The following is a 23,688-nucleotide window of genomic DNA, read 5'->3' on the forward strand; positions in this document are numbered from 1 at the left end:
ATGATCACAGGATCAGGTTCTTCCTGTGTGTTTCGGGCCTCTTGTCAAGTATAAGTTAATAATGCAGGGATTAATTCTAGTTCTACTGAATACATTTCTGGGTTATCAGACCTGCAAAGGATAAACTTCCCGGTGACACACCAATCGAAATATAAGGCCAACTTTCTATTTTATTCTTTCAAAACTCAATTTCCTTAGCAGGTAAGTGGGAAATACATCCTTGTTTGCCATTTAACACTTCTGGAAAACTGTAATGAAATCCTCTGGCTGAATCAAGCTTTGCTTGCCTGTGAATTAAGCAGCCTCTGAAACTTTCTGACCCCTGCTGCGGTGACCTTGTGTCAGCACTTCCTCCAGGGTGGGGCTGGGCTTCAGAGATCAATCTGACCAACTCATGCTAAAGTAGAAGTGTGCAGTAGAAGTGTCCATTCATCTTGCTGCAATACAGCAGTCCCACAAATGGCTTGGGGCAGGTAAGGAGGAGGCTGAGATGGGGGTAGATCAATGTTTGAACTCTGGTGCTGGTGACTCATGCCAGTGATTTGAGCTACTTGAGAGGCTGAAATCTAGGATGGAAATTCAGAGCCATCCTAGAAAGAAAACTCTATAAGACTCTTATCTCTAATTAACCAGCAAAGGGCTAGAAGTGGAGGTATGTCTCAAGTGGTAGAACTCCAGCCTTGAGTGAAAAACCCAGAGCCAGAGTGTGAGGCCCTGTCTTCAAGCCCAATACCTACACCAAAACAAAAACCTTTGGGGATTAACAGAATTTGGTTCACCCTTTCTTTCTTTTCTCTACTGGAGCAGGTAGTGGTGACTTAGAAAGGTATGGCAACCAGGCAGTTCCTCAACCCCAAATTTCATTCCCATCCGTCCTGAAGTTTATGCTAAGAGCTTCTTCATAAAGTGAGTGATCTAACGTTCTAATTGTGCTTTTAGAATGAATAAATAAATCGTCAGTTTACAAAGAAGCAACTTACTTTATTTTTTTCTTTTTAAAACCAATTTCCCAACACTTGAGTAAGTTATGTTAGGTTTAATGACAAACTTTCATAAACTTCTATAATATTCCTTTTCCATGTCAAAGAGGAAAATAAAGAGGAAATTTCTGGAAGGAAAAGAAGAAGCAAACTGTTGTATAGAATATATTTAAAGGACACAGTAAGTCCATTTTTTGACTATGGCTCTTTCCCTTTATGGCATATGTTATATATTGACAGGGATTAAGTTTCTCTCCTGAATGAAACAATACAGGGTCACAGAGAGCTACTGTACATTACAAAGCAACAGACATGGTCACAGGCAACAGGCCAAGGGAAACGTATCTCACAAAGAGCTAACCAGGTTAGTTAAAAGCACAGTGAGGGCTTTGCCCTTCTGCATCCCTGGCATTTTCCTGCTGGCACTCCTTCTCCAGCTAGCTCCTTTCTTTTCTGTCCTCTCCCCCTTTCAGCTCGCACTGTTACACTTTCTCTGTCCCCCTGGCTTTGTTATTCAGCATGTCTGATTAGCAGGAGCCTGATTGGCTGGCTGCCTGCTCCGAGAGAGATTCCATTCAGCTTACCCCCCACCCATCCACCCACCCACCCTCGGTCAGGAAATGTGAGCGGGGCTGATGGAAGCTGATAGGCAGGACCGGAGTGTTAGCACCAGCAGTGGAGGTGACAGCAGGCAGAGGAGCACTTAGCAGCTTATTCAGTGTCCGATTCGGATTCCGGCAAGGATCCAAGCATGGAATGCTGCCGTCGGGCAACTCCTGGCACACGGCTCCTGGTTCTGGCTTTCCTACTCCTGGTAAATGTCTTTTCATTTCAATACGTTCCCATTTAGTCTGGGTGCCGTGGAGGTGTTTGTGTGTGTCTGTCGGTGTGTATGTGTGTGTGTACATGTGTGTGAGTATATGTGTGTGAGAGTGTGTGTGTATGATCCTGATCTTAAAAACTCCAGGTAAAAGAATGTATATGGTTTTAAAAAGCAAGAAAAATAACTCTTTTAGAACTTTAACCCCAGCTTCCCAAACAAAATAAAGTCTGCAAAACTTTCTGGAACTAGTTGCAGGTATGTAATTGTATTGATAACTGAGATAGGAACTGTAGGATACACTGCATAAAGTCGGAGCTGAAGACTGTATAAATGGTTGTGTCTATGCTTGGAATTTGGGTAACAGACATCCTGAAATCAAACTCACTCGCTGTGGTGTTGCTGGAATTTTTTGAAGGATAGGCTGTGAGAGGGGCTTTCCTCCAGTACTGTGTATGAATTATTTTCCCTCCTATACATATGTATTAAGGAACCAGGTTTTAAAAAAAAAAGGAAGGAGAGTTCTTTCAGGCCATCCAGATTATAGCTCATAATTACTGCAAGCCATTTGTGGATAACAGTTAATGCTCATATTTATGAACTGAGGATTAGAGTGTTTGATCTCAGATCTCCTTTTTGAAGACAAGGGGGGAAAAAGAACTGATGATTTTTCGTACGGCTGATCTCCCCAATCCTAGTGATAAGATGCTCTTCCCCTGAACATCAGCACACATTGCATTTTTTGACTCAAAGTAAATGTTCCGTTGTGACTCATACTTGGTTTTACGGGCAGAAAATGAACATTTACTGTCCAAAAAAAATCTACACTCAAAATATTAATAGCAATGCACATTTTTTAAACCAGAGTGTTCTGGGCAGGCAGTTTTGTAAACCTCATCTGAAGGTTTGATTCCAAGATTTGCACACATTGGTTCCAAACAAACGTGATTGTAGCTTTCCTTGCCACATTTATGGCATGCCAGAACTTCCTCAGAAGGTAAGAAGGCAAGGAGGGAACAGGTAAAAATATGCCCAGCATAAAAGTGACATTTCTTTGTTGATGCAGAAGGAAAGTTTTTGGCCTGCTTTCATTCTGACAAATTTGATCTGCACTATTTTGGAGGGAGGGAATCAAGCTATTCAGTATCAACTGAAAAAAAAAAGAAAAACAAAAACAAAAACCTCCAGGAAGACCCATCAGTGATTCAATATTTTATCCATTTTTCCATCTTAATCAGTTTCATCATTGAAGCTAAAAAGTATAACCCTGCTTTGCAATCAGAAATATATATATTTAAATTTCTTATAGACACTTATAGCACAACTAAACTTTTAAGCATACATAGACTATGAGATTTCACTATTCTGAAGACTATAAAGAGCAGAATGTTTAGGTGTGCTTTATGACTTATGGAGCAAGTAATTCATGAAAGATGTCTCATTTTTTCCATATGGAATATGTTACTTAAATACATCATTAGTTTGTCTCATCTTTCCTCTTTGTGATTTTTAAAATAGTGTTTGTTGTTTTCTCATTAAATTGAATCATAAAGCTAATTCCCAGTATGCATTACTCTTTTGATACTTTAATATGGAAGTATGGTCTCATTATACTTTAGTAACACTCTCCCATTCAAGAATAGACTGACTTGCTAGACAGTTGGTAAATGCATTATATTCCTCTATGGTGGCTTGAATATTCACACAGATAGTTGAGCATATAATTAGGTTTACATAAAAGAAAAAAATATTTCCTTATTACAGAAGAATATAAGTTTGAAATACACTAATTTTGTTAGGAAGTTAGATTGAAGTATTTGTTTTTATGCCTATGTTTAAGTGATTAATAATCAGACAGTTCTGCAAGAGAAGAAAGACCTCACGGAGCGCAGAATCCCAATTGTGGAGCAATGCCTACGTTAGTGAGAGCTGTTACGTATTGTGTGCCTCAAAGTGGCAAAATAGTTCATTGTTGGAGAAGATTCTCAGTCAATCTTCATGATAACATGCAAAGGCATGTTGAAACCCATTTTACAAACAAGGAAGCATGCTCACATTTGATCCAAAGGTCAAGTAATGGAGAGAACAGAAATTGTTTGCTTTGTATTATGGCTGTAAACTGTTCTGAAATGTTAGGAGCAATGATGTGGGTTGGTCTGTGCTCTTTCTCAGAGCTGTGGAGGGTGTTTGCACCACGTAGGCCATTGAAGATGCACACAACCAGGTGGACCCTTGCTATCTTGCTCATTATCTGCCTCTTGTAGCTTTGTTAGTATTGAGTTAAGGACCCTGGCGATGCTTGCTCATTAACTGCCTCTTTCATTTAGTATTGAATTTTTGGGTTAAGAGGAAGAAAGCTTTAACCTGACCTGCAGTTGACTTAAAAGTAGAAATGTGACATCATCAGTTCAACCCTCAGACTTGATAGCGCAATTAATCGGAGGATATATTTTGCCTATAATTCTTTATATATTACATAAGTCTATCTACTATTAGAATTTATTTAAATGATTTCTAAGGATCCCTGTGACTTAATTGGAAAACATCCTGTCTGTTTCCTGGCAGTCCAGGATTTACCTTCAAAATAACCTTCCTGTCATTGACAGCTAAATCCCCTGTTTCAGGACTTGTTTCTTGAGTGTGTACACATACTGGCTGCTATGAGACTCAATTTTGTCAAAATCCTTTTTTTACCTAAGTCATTATTTCTGAAAGAATGAGGCCCATATTTTTATGTGTGGTAAATACATGATTAAATTCTTCACTCCAAACACAACTGGACAATAGTACCAATCAAGAGATTTCATCTTGATAGTCAGGTGAAATAGACACTTGACACAACTTTCGTAAGCTTCCCACCTTATTCCCTTTTCCCATTCTCCCTTCTTTGTCTCAGTTGTTTAGTTCAAAAGAAATGTGGCAGAAACCATGACCGCCCATTGACACATGTATCCATCCACACTTGAAGTCAAATCACTTCTTGTCAGAAAGGCATTGAATCAAGCTTGCATTTGCTTTTTGTTTCTTTTGAGTGCCTTTAAGCTCTTTTGCTTGCTATTGTGAGAGTTGCAAGAGTAACACTAGAAATTATAATAAAGTACATGTGTTTTTCTGTTGAATTTCTTTTTCTTCTCTATACTAATTTATACATGGAAACCAGTCAAACACAATAGCCATTCCTTCAGTTCCTCTGGCACTCTGTTCCACTATTATCTAAGTGAATCTATCTTGGATTGCAAGAAGCACCATTAGCTTGTGGAATTAATGTTGAATCCCTTATTATAGCAGATTGTAGCCTTTTCCAACTGTGTGTGTGTGTGTGTGTGTGTGTGTGTGTGTGTGTTTATATACATAGTACTTCTAGTCTATTTCTTATTCTCATACTGTCTTTAAATCAAGGTTAAGGATTTTTCTCATGAATTTATCGGGCAAAGCAAGGCACTTATTTTTAAATTATTCTCTTGATGATTTTGTAAAATGGTTAGCCTTTTCAGAATCCAGTTTTTAGTGTTTTAGTGTACTGAGGACCAAGTCCTTAGATATTTTTTAGATATCCTTAGATTTTTTTTCACGTGAACTGATTCTATCACTCTATATAAACTAATGTCCAACAGTGGCCGCTAGTGAACTACAGAAGAAATCCTTTTACTCCAGGAAATATTTTCCTTCACAGATTCTATAGATACTGAAAACTTGAAGGAGAAAAAGGAGCCAAGTTCTGGTGGCACGTGCCTCTAATGCCTCCAGAAGATGAGATCTGAGGATCGTAGTTCAAAGCCAGTTTGAAACCAGCCCAAGCAGAAAAGTCCATGAGACACTTATTTCCAACAAATTACCCAAAAATCAAGAAGAGGAGTTGTGTGTCAAGTGGTAGAGTGTTATCCTTGTGCAAAAGAAGCTCAGGAATAGTACCCAGGTCCCAAGATTAAGCCCCAGGATTTGCACAAAGAGTGAAAGGGAGGGTAAAGCAGAGGAGAGAGAAAGAGATAGAAAATAAGTGAATGTTGTATTTTTATCCTTATGTAATTATTAATTCATACCATTTTACCAATATATTTGGATAAAGTGGGATGTAATCCTCTAGCATGCCATGAGGTGAGGTAGGCTATTTCTCTGCTGTAATTTAGGAGTGACATAGGTTCATTCTTATAGTCTAATACCAAAATTAGTCAGTGTTTGTGAAATTTTTATTAGTGAAGTATACAAGGTAATCTTTCTAAACCCAGGTTATTTTAATGCATGTTGCACAGGACTTACATTAGGATGAGACACCATTTGGTGGTTCCGTCCTCACTTTTGTTGTGGCTTAATAAAAATAGAATTTTTAACTCTCAGAAAAAAAAGTTGCATCTTTCAAATTTCTGCAATGATTGTAGTAACTAGCACAGGGCCTTTAGATACGGGCATCAGAACTGCTTGTAAGCCGAGACAGAAGGAATTACAGTTTATCACATGGTGCTCTAATTTTTCATATTTCCCATGTTTTCTGACTTTATGTATAATCTAGTTCCTTTGGTGAAATGACAATCTTGCTTTTAATTTGTGTATCTTTTCAGGCTCCAGGGACGACACATTCTCAGATTCAATTATTTGAGTTTCATTCTGTCCTTTGTCACTAAGCATATTCTACTGTTTCTGTGACATCATGAGTACTATTTAGTGACCCAAAGAGTGACCCCCTTCATAGTATTAGCATCAGAGTCTTTTCCTGGACAAGAGCATTTCTTGAACCAAAACAAATAACCTACTAGTTAAGAGTGTTGAAATAGACCCAGGAAAATGCATTGAAATCAAGTATTACCATCTTGCCATTGTTTCTAATTTTCTTCAGACATCAAACTTTGTGTTTTCACCAAAATGAGACAAGTTCATGTCATTTATTGTTTCCATCATAAAAACCATACCATGTGGTTGGATTTTGTCTTGATTGGCAGTACTAGCTCATGAGCAGTTTAGGACTGGCATAGCAGAGGTGATGTAAGTCCAAAAGGCTCCTAATTGAAGCAGGGCAGCACAGCTGTGTGGAGAGCCGGCCTGCTCACTGGGGTAAGCTGTTGCTATCAACCCCTTCTTTCCATGAGCTCAAAAATAAATGACTAAATCTCCCCAATTCCTGAACTTCAAGATTAAAACCCACATTGAATAAAGCCTAACTGTTCTGCCTCCCCTCCAGGGAATTTGCTTGTGGGAGCACCCAGCCCAGAAAGTAGCTAGTTAAAAGTTTTTGGCCATGTCAAGAAGATAGGCCAATGGCTACAACCAACAATGTCCTCTGGGTTTTCATTTGGTGCATTCCCAAGAAACTCAGAATTGATAAATCAGTTTGCCTATTTTCCTATATTCGTGTCCTCTATTTGGTCACAGAAATATTCTGTATCTAAATAAGCAACTGTAACCTTCCAGAAGAAATGATATAATTTCTATGTTTGACTATCATTACCCCAAACTTCACTAACATATTGCAAGTTACATATAAGATCAGCACCCAGTAATCACTTGTCAGAAGGAATCAATAAATAATTATAATATCTAAAATACTTTAAAAATGACTAAAATTTCTTGTACTACATTGCACTTATTTCTGTTATACTTTTCACACTTAGCCTACATTCTGTCTACCCCACAGGGTTGCGGGGGACAGCAGAAGGAATAACTTGCTTCTCATACCTCTATCAAAATGCCTACTAATTAGATCTCATAAATGTGGTTGAATGACTAAGAAAATAAATAAGAGTGACTCAGCAAGAAATTATACAATGAGGGTTAAGTACAACTAGAAAAGGAAAATGTGAACATTCATTTTTTATGTGAAACATTATTTCTGGTTTTGGTAAAACAAAGTTAAAAACTAATCATTTCAAAAAAGACCTATATTTTCTGTTTCTCTCTTTCTTTCTCAACAAATACAGCCATATAATGAACAATAATCAAACAGCAATTCCTTTTGCTGTTGTCAATTAGGATGAATTACTTTTCATGCTTTCATATACCTTTTATCCATTAAGTTCTCAAGTATTTTTCCTTTCACAAGACTTGTCCAATGGAAAAACATGATATTTTTATTCACTTTAGTTTTATAAAACTTGAAAGTACTTATACACTTCCCTTTTAGCAGAGGCAATGTATGGATTCACCAAAACTCATTTCTTTTTACTCCTGGGCTCAATGCCAAACTACATCTTTCTAGCCTTTTCCTGTGCTTTAGGCAGTACTGTGTGACAGTGTTCTGGTCTATAGCATATAGTCAGAAGTAGCACATGTCTCTGTATGCTTAACCCTTTGCACATGATCCTCTAAGCATCAAATACATCAAGCCCTCTCTGTTTACCTGGCTGCTAGATGCAGAGAATCCAGTAAACAATTTTCAAGCCATAAGGAATGGTAGACACAGAAAGTAGTAGGACTAGGTAGTGACTCCATGGAGCCCAGCTCTTCATCACCACTCTCACAGACTTTCACAGTGAGCATTTACTTAGTCAGGAGTAAGAAACAAACCTTTATTGTGTGTGAATACACTGAAATTTGTGGAAACGTGTTGTTATGCTGAAAATGTTCAAATAGCACATGCTTTGAATTTAGATGCCATGCATGCTAGTGCTTACTTGTAAGTACTAAATCCACTTTCCACGTATTACATGGAAAAAGAAGTAAGAAGATGCACACCAAGTGGACAGTCATTTAGTCACTGAAATTTGCAATTTACTACATATTCAAAATGTACTAAGTAGTTGAGGGTATTTTACTACAGGAAAAAGAGTCCATTTTTCAAACATATACTCCCTGAGTGAGAGAAGTAGAAAGGAATGAAGAAAAAAACCAACAGAGACAGGTCTATGGTAAGCTAGTTAAAATCTCCTAAAACTAAGCAGGGCCTAACCAACAGGATAAGTCACAGAACCAAACAGATCCAAGAAGAAAACAAAGACAACAGAAAAAAGACTAAGAAGCAAAAACCAAAGCATAAGCTAAAGCTCAAAATACAGACTATCAAAAAATTAAGATGTAAGCAAGTGACAACAGTGGAAAGAAACAGAATCCAAAGGCAAAGAAATGTTTTACATAGCAGCACATAAAGTACAATACATTTATTTAGTCAACCTGGTATTTTAAGTATCTTTGGCATATTTTTCTTGAGTCATCTCTCAGTTTTGACTCTATAACAAAATACCCAAGGCAGCTAGCTTAATAAGAGAAGCTATTTATTTGGTTCCTGCTTTCAGAGGCTGTAAGTCCAAATGGCATAGCTTGAGGTCTGTGTCAAAGGGCTGCTGCCCTTGGCTGTATGTATCACTTCATGGCATGGGCAGCAATGACCAGAGTATTTGAGTACAAGCAAAGATTACTTCTCAGACCAGGAGCAGAAAAGGAAATAGGCATCTATCCACAATCCCTGAGCAAACACCCCCCAATGACCAAAAGATCATTAAAGAGCTATATCTTCTGTACTACAACCTGGGACCCAAGAAGTGAACCATGATGGAGCTGTGTATAGGAGACACACAAGCCATCCCCAAACTGTAACTGTGCCCCATGTGGAGGTAAAACTCTGGCTTAGGAATGTAACCCCCTGGTCTTCAATACTGATTGCATGTTCATGGATGAACACGACCCTGTTGTGCAATTCCTTTTATATTTTGGCTGCATATCTATGCACTTATTTTCACTTCCACTTAACTTCTCAAGATGCTATGAGAGATAAAGCTACTGTGTATTGCAAACTCAAAAGTTGCGATCACAGGTCAAGTGATTACTTTCCTTCAGGTGAAAATCATGTATCTACTATCTGCTTAACAAGAAGCCTAGGTTCCACAAAGACAGCTAAAGTTTCCATGAGACATAGATTAAGCCCCAGTACTCACAACGAGACACTTGGGTTCTCTTTTTAGGTGCTTTGTGTGAATTTTAAAAATTTACAAAAACAATTCTTTTGTGGTCAACAGTTTTGTGATGTTTTCGATTGCTCTATCTTGTAGCTCAGCCTATAAATACATTTTCTGTCCCACTTTAGATATTATTTTTTAACCCTATTGTCTGTCTGTGAGTGTTAATTAATTAGGGCTTCTTCCATAGTGTTACCACCATCTCCTTCTCCTCCTCCTCCTTCTTTTGCCAGTCCTGGGGCTTGAACTCAGGGCCTGAGCACTGTCCCTGGCTTCTTTTTGCTCAAGGCTAGCACTCTTATCACTTGAGCCACAGTGCCACTTCTGGCCTTTCCTATATATGTGGTGCTGAGGAATCGAACCCAGGGCTTCATGTATTCAAGGCAAGCACCCTACCACTAGGCCATGTTCCCAGCCCCAGAGTGTTACTTTCATGTAATATGTTGCTTCAAATATATTTGACTTCAGACTTTAAAATTATTCTTATTGTGCAAGAAAATACACAGGAATAGATTCTTAGGTAAGATTAATTCTTTAGGGCAAAAAAGTTATTGAAGCAAATTGTTAGTTATACATGCTACAATGCCTTGTAATCTTAGTGATTGGAAGACTGAGTCAGAATGATCAAAAGTTCAAGGCCTGCCTGAACTATACAGTAAGTTTTATGCCAGCCTACATTAAATAGTGAAATTTTGTCTCAAAACAGAGAAAGCAGATTGCTGTAATTATGAGGATTATCACAATGCTTGACCAATATATAGGGAGTTTTTAACCTATTCTTCTATCACTGCAAAATCATATTGTCAGACCCCAATTTTATGTTCTTACTACTGTATTAATATTGCAATATCCAAAATCTATGCAAAGAAACATTCAACTTGGAATTATAGTTTTGTAACTGTAATTACTATAGTACATTGCATCTCCTAGTATCCTTAGCATTTTGCTAGAGTTTTACCTAAAGTACTTATTTTCTTTCTCTTCTTTCTATCCTGTCTTTTTCTTTCATTGTTTTTGAGATAGATGCTTACTAAATAGCTTAGGCTGACCCCAGCAAACTTGTATACTCCTGCCTCATTTCCTGAGGGTGTGCACCCCACGTTCCTTAAAATAATTTAATTAAACTAAAATGAAGGTAGATGAAAGAAAAGGAATAGCAGAAAAATCAATCAGGGGAGGCATATACCATTTATAATAGGGATTTAGTCTCCTTCTGAGGAACAAACTTTCAGAACTCTAATAGTTTCACCACCTGTGAATTATTTGGGTGCACCTCATAAGCGGGTTCTCTCTTCTATTTGTTTAAAGAAATAAGTAGTATGTTCGCCAATTCTCCACTACATTAATTTTCACGGAGTTTCCATTTTCATCTTCATTGCTTTTTCAGATTTTTTCCAAAGTTTCTGCCATTCTCCAACTAAAGCTTTGGGTATTTTCTTTTCAATTTTTGTCTGGGGACATTCTCTGAGACGATTTGGTACATTGGCATAAATGCTGGGGCAAAGGAGTGTGATAACCTAAGATATCCTGACATAAATCCCAAGAGCTCTAAAGAAACGAGACAGGAAATTGTGAGCAACTTACAATAAATTCAAACTGTCCAATAAAATAAATAGACTTCACTTTGTTCTCGTAGTAAGGTATGGTGGGGTGTCCAATTTCTCAACTGAGCTTGCCAGCTCTAATCTCAATCACCATTTGAAGTTTGTACATGTATTGTTCAGCAATAGAACCAGAATGGAAAAGGTAATGGAAACAATAAGAACTCCTACTGTTCAAGTGCTGAAGTGAGATTTGATAGTAATTTTTAAAAAAAAAAACTTGCCTGTTCTTTCATTTAGTTGTTATAAGCATTGGTCACGGACACCTAATATAATCTCCTTGATGGGCCACGTGCTTTTACTTGTCATTTGGGGCTTGTAGCTAGTCTGAGATAACAAACATACTTTGAATATATTGTCATAGAGGTAGCTTAACAGCGCTTAGATTTCCAGGCCATTCATCCACCAGTTCTTTTGAATTAGAAAGGATCTTTGAGGAATATGGCATGTGCCCTCAATTGACTGAGATGGTTTTGAAGACAAGAGTTGGATTTGATTTATGTCTTGGCTATCTTTGTATCCTTGCCAACAGGTAGCCTGCTGTACATAAAGTTCTTAATGTAAATTAGATGTTTGAATACATGAATTAATTTCCTATTCTAGCTTTATAGTTTGGAAAATAATCAGACTTTAAATACAGACATTTGCAAAGGACTTTGTAAGGAGAATCCTGATGATGCCAAGATCTGGAACCCTTTCTTTTCCACTTATTCTCCTTTAGTTAAATTCATTGTCTTTTAAACATACCACATTACTACTAAATACCTGTAAAGAGCTGGGCATTAGTGACTCATGCCTATAATCCTAGCAAATTCAGGGGGCTGAGATCTGAGGATCACAGTTCAAAGCCAACCTGGGCAGGAAAGTTCATGAAACTCTTACCTCTAATGAACCACCAAAAGCCAGAATGGAGCTGTGGAGTTGTGACTAAAAAATGATATAACAGTGATACTCACAAGACTATGTTGGAAATGAACTTTACAACTTGGGACTAGAGGAATTGGGGGGATGCAAAGAGAGAGAAAACGAGGGAAGGGGTAACACTGTTCAAAAAGAAATGTACTCATTACTTATGTAGCTGAAACCCCTCTGTACATTATCTTTACAATAAAGTAATAAAAATACAAGACCATTGAGCTGGCCTTGGGAGAGAGAGAGGAGTCAAAGTGTCAACTGATGTCACAGACAGAAGGAGCCAAGGAACCAATGGAGTTGTTGGAAAACAATCTTTATCTATCAGCTTATAAACATCAAGATAACCTGAAAAGAACAGGGAACTAATATCTGCAAAGCTTGTGTCTTTCCAGAGACTTGTGTTATAGTAGTAAGTCATCACTTCTCTTGCTTTCATTACTTTGGTTACATATCTGTATAAATAACTGGCATAAAAGACCTTACAAATAGTACTGTGAGCTTTCTTCTCTCCCCTTAGTGTAAAACAGCATCATCATTCCTCTGCTGGATTCTTGGCCATACACTGTTGAACAGAGCAGATGTGGTACAAATATGGGGCTTTCTTCATGTAATATCAGAAAGGGTTTGGAAGTGGGGTGGGGAAGACAGGAATTAATTGGCGTACTTTGCACAGGTTTTATGTTGCTGTCATGATACTATTTTCTTTAAACTGTATATTTAACTATTGCTGATGTAAGGGGGTCTCTGCCTAAAGAAATAGACACATTAATTCATTATTTATAGTGATTCAAGAAAGAATGTGTTAGAAAAACTCTAACTTTCTAAAGATTTATATTTAAGGTTATTTTTGAGTCATGCCTTTTCTTTCCTGAAATCCTTTTCTTAAAAAAAAAATGTAATACTGAAACCAAAGCTTAATGAGTGTATTACTCTGTCTCTGTGTTTATTTGATACATAAACACCTGTCTTTTCAATCATAGAACTGTGCTTATGCAGTGAAACCTTTAAACCAGCCCTTCATTCAAGTGCATAAAAGGCCAATGAGCCTCATGCATACAGGATGCTACTAGCAGTAGCTTTCTCTCAAAAAGGTTTGCTCATTTCAGTTGTGTGTTGCTGAGACTCCCCAGATTAGTACTGTTTGGGCTCCATGATTTTAAAAATCCTATCCAGTATTGTATGCCTACCTTAGAGTTGTAGATAATTTAAAGAAGTGATTCCCGGATATTTGCATTTCACAGGCCACTAAAATTTCAAAAAGAAATAAAGGGATGATTTGCAGATAGGAAGGAGGTTTAGAAAATACACAATTTCTCATTTTTATTGTCATCTAAGGACATTAATAAAAGAAACTATCACCATAGTTTCATAAGGGAAATAACATTAGGAAAGAGAAGGCTTCCTTCATTGTAAGAAACACTTCACATATATTAATTTAACTAATTCTCCAGTGGAGTCGTTGCAATTATTTTTCAGATTATTTTAGCAGATGGGTTTACTGAGGCACAGAGAGGTTATTACACGCCTAAAGCCACTCAGCTGCTTGCAGCTGAGTGAGGATTTGAACGGACACAGCATACCCACTTGTTTCAACTCCACATTTTGTTTCATGCAAGCAAGAACCTAAAAACCATTTGAAAAAGCCAATGTTCCAGGTGCAAAATTTCAGAAGAAAAAAATACCACATATAGTTTATAGGAAACTAGTGTCCTTATTTTTCTCTTTATTCTGTGTACCAATAAAAAATGATTCTGTGTTATCAGTGAAAACTTCATCATGGGCTGGATGGCTCCATGACTGTCTCTTTTCCTTGAGATCCTTTTTAAAAAGAAAGTTTAGAAGATAACAGAGATGGACGCTGAGCAGAGCCTAGAAGGGGCTGCAGTGGCATAAAAGGGCTAGAAGTGGAAGGATGCTATCCTTTTCTGTCTGAGTGCCTCAGGCTCCATCCTAGGCAGAAAGCACCTCAGTAGGAGTTTACTAGCCCAAGGGGAGAGAGAAGGAGCTTCCCAAGCAGAGTAACTTGCTTGAGCAAAGGCATCGAGGAAAGGATGGAGAGATGAAGTCAAGGAACAGTGAGTAAATCTCAACAGCTGAGTCTAGCCAGGTTATACAGGACCTTGCAGGCCATGCCCAGAAACTTTTTAGAAAGACAGCTCTGTGGCCGCACAGAGTGGAGCGGCCTAGAGAAAAGTGATCAAATGCTACAAAACGTTTTCTCTCCTCCTGGTGATCATCCCAGAAGTCAGAAGGAACAGCTACCATGAAGAAAAAGAGAGAAAGTCTGGCTGTAAGGGCTATCCAGCTATGAGCTGGAAAATCCTCTTATGGACATCATCTTAAGGCTCAAGGACACTTAGAATACCAGCTTTGTGCTAGAGCTCCCTTAGGGCCCTACTGTTTAGTAAAGATCCTGGCACTGAGGAGGTGCTCAATAAATGTTGGCTAAGTGAAAGTATGAGAGTGCATGAATTTTACTCAAGGAATCCCTATTGAAAATTGTGTCTTAGTGTCAAGGATGATATTTTCCAAACTATGTGAGTCCTTTGTGAGAAAAAAAGAAAAGAACTTTCTGTTATTAAGCAAAGCATGAGTTGCAGGCACAATCTTGCTGGAGAGATGCATAAACAGTTAGACTTCACCCTTTGTTCACACTCAGTGAGTCCAAGGGTATTTCCGAAGAGCAGTCCTGTGTCTTTTTAAAAAACAAGTTTTATTTAATTTTGTTGTCAAGATAATGCACAAAGGGTTTAAAGTTACATATGTAAGGTAGTCGGTACATTTCTTGTCATACCAGTTACCCCTTCCCTCATTTTTCTCCTTTGAGAGGTTAACCGCCCTCAGGTAGCAAAAAGGCATGTTTGCTCCTTTGTTCCTTCTTGGAGGCAATGTGGTCATTTCTCTGTTCTCTTATCAAACAGAACCTCACCAGGTTCCAATAAGGACTTTCATTTGGGCCACCAGCAAATACATTTGCCCCAATTCCTGTAACTTCCACACTGTCTAGTCTGGGTGCCATATGTCAGTTCCCCTTGCAGCTGAGTTTCTAGTAAAGATGCAGGAATCTCAGTGTAAGTCATCTGCTCTGGTTAAACACTCATTGGCACTCTTTAGAAAAACAAGCCATTTTTAGCAGGAAATGATGGATTTAGAGATTTAAGATAAAACTGGAGATTTTAGCAGTCCTGGGGATTGAACCCAAAGCCTTACACATGCTAAGCAAGTGCCTACCATTGAAAGTGACACCTCCATCAGTGCATGAGAGATGCTTGCTGTAAAAAAAAAAAAAAATAACTCCCTGGTTTCATTAAGGAAGCTTGAGCTTAATTTCACATAAATTCCCTGTGAATCCGATCACTCAGGAGTCTTATATTTAATCAGCCACTAGAATCCTTTGTGTATGTGTATTTTTCTTCTCCTAATTATAAACAAATAGTCTCCACATGGTTCTTCATGCAGCTTTAGTGAAAAATTGATTATCTGTTGGCCTCACCTCATAGCATAGAATTGCTTCGGAACACCATCAAACAAGTTTTTACGCATTATATCAGATGGTCCTTCTTTCATAATAATTTTGGACATCTACCACTTTTACTTTCCTCTTTTCTTTCCTCAAAATTGAGTATAGAAGCATAAAAATCTCATCAGATTTCGAAAAAGGAAAAATAGATTCCTATGTGCCAAGTACTGTACTATCTCTTTATAGATGTTGATATATAAATCAACCACATCTATTTTAAAGATAAGAACACTGAAGACCAAAGCCTAAAAGGTGGTATGAATTGTTCCCCTTTTTGCCTACGTGTATTCATTTCTTATAGCAAACAAATCATATTAAAACATGCAGTACAGATTATTTTCCATGTTTTTTGAACTATGTTTTTGGCCTCTTTTGGCAGAAACCTCACCAATGTGCTGAGTGATTTCCACAGTTTCAGAGAACCGAGTTCATGAGAGTTCACAGCTTGTACCGTATTTCATCGATCCTAAGATACACAGGGTTTTTTTTCCCCCTGACTTTAGAAACTTGGATGAACTTTGAATTGATATCAGGTCATAGTTTAGTGGGTGATTTCTATGTTAAAAAAATACCACAGTACATAAAATAATAGTGTGATTTCAATCTCTGGTATCTGGAATAGTGTATCAGGGTCTTTCTAATATGTAACTACTGGGAGCAAAGCTAGGCTTGAAATTCAAATTCAGAAATTCATTTATGGACCCTTTTCAATCCCATTCACCACCCTCTAAGGCAGAAGGCCCTGCAAGTTTCCCCTAAACTGAGGCACTTGAGAGGATGCGCACTGAACTCACCAGCTCTTTTCTGTCCTACTAACATTCATGGCCCCTGCCTAGGACCCCTTGTCTTTATCTATGTGAGCCAAATTTTCTTTAATCTGAAAGTTACTAGAGTGTTTTCAATTCTGACATTTTCTCAGTATCAGAATCAGATGAGTGTTTGTCAAAGCTATGAAGATCCAGGCCCTTCTCACCTGACTTCATACAGCCTAAGCTTTGGTGTTTTATTAGCTTTCCAAATGATTCTGGCAAGCATGCTACCACTTAAGCACTGCTTTTTTCTTTTAGTTTGCTTTTCAGGGGAGGTCTTGCTCCTTTGTCTAGGTTGGCCTCAAATAGAGATGATTCTCCTACCTCCCACAAATGTGCAACACAATGCTCCTTACAATTCATAGGCTATAGTGGCATCTGTAATGTGAGCTATCCATTTGGATGTTTAAACTTTTTATTCCAAACTAGCGACCACAGACATATTAAAATATTTTGTGTAAGACAGAAATTAGAACCTTTCTGAACCTAATTTGAAAGGACAAAATAAAACAGATACTCAGGATAACCAGTTTTCTGCATCTGGTGATCATCTAATTTCTTCTTTATTTTCCTTTTGGGGGATGGTCATTGTGTCAAATTAAGTATTTGGTCTAGCTTCTCATGACTCTGCTTGGACGACTAAGCTTGCTTCCTGTCTGAATGACTTAGTCTTTTCACCCAACTACAACCACTTACTTAACTGGACACAAAGACCTTCTAGGCTGCTCTTCTCTGCTGGGAAAACTGGTTGTGATAGATTTCTCAATTACCCTTTTAATAGCAAGTCTCTGTTTCCCTTCTCTTCCTAAAATAGCCACAGATCTTTGGTGTCTTGTAGGGACAGTGTAAAGATCCAATGAATGGCAAAAGTACTTTGAGGACCACAGAGCCCCAACTGTATCCCGCCCTGCTCAAAAGTTCTTATTGGCTCTAGCTGCCAGTGTACTTGAGGACCCATCACTGTGCTGGAAATTAAGGCCCCATACTGTCCCACAGTTACAACCATTATCCATAGCTGAGTCAAGGTACAGGGAGAACCACAGTGCTGCAGAGGAACTGACCTGCCAGACCTGGAAATGAAGTACATCATTCAATGACAATGGAAAAAGGAGTCCAGACTAGTAGAAGGGATGGAAAAGAGGGAACAGCAAGGAGTGACATTACAGAAGTAGAATGAAAATTGACTTGTGCATGGTGTATGTGTGTGTGTGTGTGTGTGTGTGTGTGTGTGTGTGTGTATGTATGCTTCCCCCTCTGTGTATGTCTGTTTGTGTGTGTGGGGGGGGGGAGGGTCTGTGTCTGTGTCTGTGTATATGGATGTAGGGAAGTAAAAGAGGAAAGAGGTGTGGGGGAGGGGAAACCTGTATAGCAAAGTTCATATGCTTTTTAACTCTATTTGGGAAGGACTGCTAAAAGATTAGAGCCTCAAATGTTGAGTTTGGTTTTAAAAAGTTGAATCTATAACAAAGCATTCCTGTGATGGAAATAATATCTGGGAGATTGGAAGAGATGTCACTTTGTCCATTGCCTACAAAGAGAAATGCAAGTGAGAGAAACTAAGTAAGGTCACTAGGGTGGAAATAGAAGAGTTGGAGCCCTGGGAAAGAACCTCAGGAATGCCAGCATTTCTCAGTCAAGATGAGTAAGGAAAGGCAGGAGAGCATCTGGCCAGTTCTCACTGCCAGAGACACTAGGGGGGCATATTCCACAGGGAGAGGTGAGAAGGTCACAGGATGTGGTGAATGACAGGATCTGATGGTGGCAGAGGTGCCACGTCAGTCAGTCAGGAGTGGGCAGAAGCCAGATTATACAGCATGGAGGAATTTTTGGGTGGTGAGGAAGTGGGTGGTGAGTATGTGGATTAGCCTTTCCAGAAGCTCCAGAGTAAAGGAAAGCAGCCAGAAGCCAGCAGAATGCTCACCACTGACAATGTGGAAAGAAAAGCAGAGAGCGAACTGGGAGATAAAAGTAAGCTTGGTTTTAATAAAAAGAGGAGAAAGCCCTTTCGTCTTAATAGCTCAAAGAATGCTGCTAGCAGCCATGTGTGAAATTGGTTTCAGAGGCCCAGCACCAGAAACAGCAAGGCTGTGAAGCCAATGGTGTAGTAAACCATGATTTAGCACCCTCACTGTCCCTGCTTATTACAAAGTGGGCTTTAGAAATAGATGCCTGGGGTGCACCTCAGCAATCTTGAGATTCTCTGTGGCCAACATCCATTTTAATATATTCCTGAGACACTTCAGTGACCATAGTGCGACTTCAGACATTAATCTATTAATGTTGCATAGTGCTAGCCTGGTTATTGCCATGCATTTAAATATGATTCCTTCATTCAATAAGATTGAATGATACCAGAAGAAAATGAACTCTTCTTGCTACAAAACAGAAGGCGAGAGACTCAAATGCTTACATGTTGGAAACACAGAGTCAGTTTTATAAATTCTACAAGTATGTGCTTCAACTTTTCAAGCACAGAGAGCCAGAGAGGGATCATCAGAATCATAAATATCATATTATATTTAATATACTAGCAAACATTTAATAAATGGTTTGACTAATGGTTCCTGGACATTGCCATTTAACTTACAAATGATAGAAGATTATATTACTCCCCATATATACAATACTGAATGAAATTTTTCAGTTACAGTACACAGAATTTTGCCAGCTAAAAAACAGAATATTTCTGTTAACTTGATAGAGAGGGAGCGACAACTATTATGTTTGTCTCTAATTACCAGTATATTTCCCATCTCAGTCTAAGTAGATGTATTGTTTACATAGAATGATGACAAATTATCCTTTAGAAAGCCAAAGTCTTACAATGATTTAAAATTAGGAAGTTATCCTACAACCTACTCTGAATAAGATGGAAGAAAAAGCTGTAGGCTGCTAGATCTGTGAAAGAAGTACACCTTTAACCAGCAAATGCATAGCAGATTGCTACAATTATAACTATTACTATAGCTCTAACTACATCTGTAACTAAAGCAAACATGTCTGGCTCTATGTTGCTCTGTTCATAAAGGACATTGTGTGTGGGCAATGGTAGATTATATCTACACATACGCATACACAGATACATGTTGAATGAGTATTAAGTTAATACACAAATGGAAACCCATCAGATAAAGCTGGCTTTTCTCTAACATTAGGATGACTTTTTGTGTATAAGTATTTATTGAAATAAGTAAGAATATACACATTAGTCAAAAGTACAGAATACAGTGTAATTTAGTTGCTCTTCTTTTTCTTCTTCTCCACCTCCCCTTCCCCTCCCCCTCCTTTCCCTCCTCCCACTCCTCTTCTTCCTTCTTCAGGTCTCATTCTTGTTCAGTTTACTTTTACTTTTCAGAAGTTATTTTGGGATCTGACATTGCTCTGGTTGCAGATAATTGTGTTCCAAGCAGAAAGCCTCTGTTTCAAGAATTAAAAAAAAGTATATTTTTGACAGTACTGGGCTTTGAACTTAAGGATTGCATTTGTTAGGCAAGTGCGCTACCACTGACGTCATGCCTCCAGACCTTAGTACTTTCATTCATTTAAAAAAAAACCCTAAAAACATAATTTACCAATATATGTGTGTGTTTAATACTTTGAAAAACAGTAAATACTTGTAAGCAAACAACAGGACAAAACAGTTTTGCATGATGGTTTTCTGTACCAACTTAATTTCTCTTCCAGGGTAAGAGAACAATGTCTTCCTAATGGAAATCGCAACAATTAAACCAAGCAAACACTTGGTTATTAGGAAATTGACTTACAGATGTGTTCAAGTGTAGCAGCCTAAGTTAGAATCCTAGGCATTTTTAATTTTAATTTTTACTGTAAAGGTGATGTACAGAAGGGTTAGAGTTACATAGGTCAAGTATTGAATATAATTCTTTTTGATCAGTATCACCTCCTCCCTCAATTTCTCCCAGTTTTTTTCTCCCAACCTACTCTCCTTGCATGTTGTGTAGTTCATTTCCAATAGTTAGACACTTTTATGGTTAGAAGTATATTAGAAATGATGTAATCCACGTTTTTCACGGTGGATATGAGTAAACTGAGGCATGTCAGTGACAAGGTCAAGAGAAAGGAATAAATCCTGATATCTAGCCTGCACCTTGCTAAAAACTTTTGCTAACAGCATTATCCACACACATTTTGGGAAATGTTTTTGAATAGTGCCCACAGAAAAATAATCAAAGAAATACTGAAAACTCACAGAACATTGAACTTTGTGACAAGTCTTATGTTAAACACTAAAGAATGAAGCTGAGGGTCATCAGCTTCTGTGTTCCAGAGCTTTCATTTCTTGCTTGCTTCTCTCGATTTCCTTTAATATCAGACTCTACTATTTGAATTTCTCTATGGTGTGTGCGTGTGTATGTGTGTACACCCATGTGCATGTATGTGGGGAGGGGAGGACTGTGGTTGACATTCTACCACTTGAGCCATACCTTCACTTCTGTCATTTTGCTTGTTAATTGGAGATAATAGTCTCACAGACTTTTCTGCCTGGGCTGACTTTGAGCCACAATCCCCAGATCTCAGCCTCCTGAGTTTCTATGTTTACAAGTGTGATCCACCAGCACCCAGCTTCTATACTATTTTTTTACACTTTCTGGAGGTACACTTTACTAAGCAATCTTTTTCTTTTTTATTATTGGTAGCAGCCTGTCCCTTTGATGAAGTCGAGACTCCCTCACCCACCTACTCTGTTCGAATTCTGCTTGTGTCATTCAACTCCAGAGAACACAGCTGCCCAAAGACTGCTCAGGGCCTGATTATTGTTTACTTCATGAGGAGGGTGCTTGGCACTCAGCATCCAGAACTTGGATTAGGCTAGATTAAGGCAAGATGTGGCAGGTTAATTATCTTTTGGCTTTAGACATTTTGGATGAATTTAGAGTTGGCATAAAAAGACACATGAATAAGCAGAAATATAATCATCTTTTTCCCGCACATGGGTCAGATTTATTTTTGTCCTCTTCCATTCCTTCATTTATCTGCAGCTTCTGTGTGTATTTCCCACTCTAGAGAACCTGAGTGTGTACACAAACAAGAGTGAAAGTTGACAGCCACGATGAATTAGATGCTCAGCTACATGCCCTAGCCTGCCTCCTGTTCATTATGGCATTGGATGAATATTCACTGAAACAGATTACTTGGGCACTGAGACTATAAGTGCTTGTTGATCTTTGTCTTGGCCCTTAGGAAGGACACAATCTATTTCTGAGAATAGCTGTTTAAGCAAGTCAATACATGGCATGGCTAACAAGTGCTAAAGTGCTAACCCAACAGTGGTATCAAGACCTAGCCATGTGCTCAAAACCCATGGGAACCACAGGAGATGATTCTACCTGAAGATGAGAAAAGTTCCGTTGGAAGATGGCATGAAAGCTGCATCTTAAATCAGGAGGGCTCAAGTCAAAGAAAAGCAAAGTGTGAGGAAGATGAGGAGGAAGGGAATTTAGGCCATAGCCAGCTCATGTACAGACTGTCAGAGGTTTTTGCAATGCCTTTTATGACTGAGAAACAGTACCGAGTTATAAGCTAGCCAAAGTATCTATGATCAGGAGCAGCAGGAACAGATGCAGGACATTGATTTGAAGTCAGGTTAAAATGAATCTTGTATGCCATTCTAATAATTTGGACTTTGTTTTGTACCCAGTGGTTCTTAACCTTTTTTTCTTTTTTGGAAAACCCGATGAAAGCTCTGAATCCTATTTCCAAAAGTATAATAATAACACACATATGACCAAATTGTTGCAGAGTTTCTGGGAATCCATAGCCCACCTGGAATCCATTACCAGATCCCACCTGCTATGTAGATAGTGGTTGCACAGAAAGTCTCTCAGCAAGAGTGAACAGTTCAGCTGTATATTCCAGCAAGATGACTGCAGCTGTATAGAAGACAGGCGCATGGCAAGAGAGGCTGTAGATCAATATCAGATAGGAAATCTATTGCAAAAAAATAAATGAAAAATATTGAGCACAAAGTAGGAAACGAATGAAGGCTATGATGTTGGAAGGGTAGAAATGGAAGTGAAATGCATTTCAGAAATAGAAGCAATAAAACTTGGTGTCTGATTCAATGTAGACTATATTGAGCAATCAGACTTGTTATTGGAGAGATCTTTATCTTCTCCCAGTGAATTATAAATCCTCAAAAGAGTTTTACAGGCCAAGAGAAGTAAGCAAAGCTGGGCACTGATGGTCCATGCCTGTATTCCTAGCTACACAGGAGGCTGAGATCTGAGGATCGTGGTTAGAAGCCAACCTAGGCAGAAATGTCCACAAAACTTTTATCTCCAATTAACCACCAAAAAAGCCAGAAAGGGAGCTGTGGCTCAAGTAGTTGTGCTCTAGTCTTGAGCAAAAAAGCTAAAAGATAGCACCTAGGCCATGAGTTCAAGTCCCAGGACTGCCACATACATACAGAAAAACAAAAACAAAAACTGAACTCATATGAATTACAAATGAAGTGTTTGGGACTCTGGGCATATCTTTAAAGCATTTCCTTATTTACTAAATATTTATCAAAATCTTTTAGATTTTCTTCAAAATGACATAATAATATTTCACTTATAACTGTAGGTAATTTCAGAAATAGAAAACATAACCTCTGATCTCAAAAGATTTAAAGTTTAATTGAGAAGATACTTATTGGGTAGAATTCTAACTTTAAAGAATGACCAAGTCTTGTTTTTAATGTATTCTGTACTAATTTATTGATGTTCTAAGATTCTTGATATGATTTCAGGCTAAGTAGAATTATTACAATACTGAGTTTATCATTATGCAATTTTCTGACAAAAGAAGATCCAATGGGAACAAAAGTAGAAATAGGAATGTAGAAAAGCACCGGGGGGAGGAGGGAAAGGGGGGAGGGAGGGGGGCATGAGGGACAAGGCAACAAACAGTACAAGAAATGTATCCAATGCCCAACGTATGATACTGTAACCTCTCTGTACGTCAGTTTGATAATAAAAATTTGAGAAAAAAAAAAGAATGTAGAAAAGAAAAAAGCATAATATGTAGCTAAGAATTGTATTTCAGATTTTGATTCCAAACATTCATCTCATAATACCTGAATAGTACTTGAGAAAGCATGTGTATCAGAATAAAAACTAAATTATATCTGGAATCCCATGGAATCCCAGATATAATTTCCA

At 38.2% G+C, this 23,688-nt stretch overlaps 1 protein-coding gene across 4 annotated transcripts in view; it reads left to right on the forward strand.

The window, feature by feature from the left end:
• The first annotated feature begins 1,472 nt into the window (after window positions 1–1,472).
• Window positions 1,473–23,688, forward strand: part of Adamtsl1 (ADAMTS like 1) — a 361,048-nt gene continuing 338,832 nt past the window's right edge. For all 4 annotated transcript variants that reach the window (XM_048355943.1, XM_048356028.1, XM_048356104.1 and 1 more), the window contains exon 1: window positions 1,473–1,794. In XM_048355943.1, coding sequence (XP_048211900.1) covers window positions 1,732–1,794 — 63 coding nt within the window. In that variant the 5' untranslated portion in view covers window positions 1,473–1,731. The remainder of the gene's footprint in view (window positions 1,795–23,688) is intronic.

The sequence above is a fragment of the Perognathus longimembris genome, chromosome 1 (assembly GCF_023159225.1).
Source record: "Perognathus longimembris pacificus isolate PPM17 chromosome 1, ASM2315922v1, whole genome shotgun sequence".
NCBI classification, from domain to species: Eukaryota; Metazoa; Chordata; class Mammalia; order Rodentia; family Heteromyidae; genus Perognathus; species Perognathus longimembris.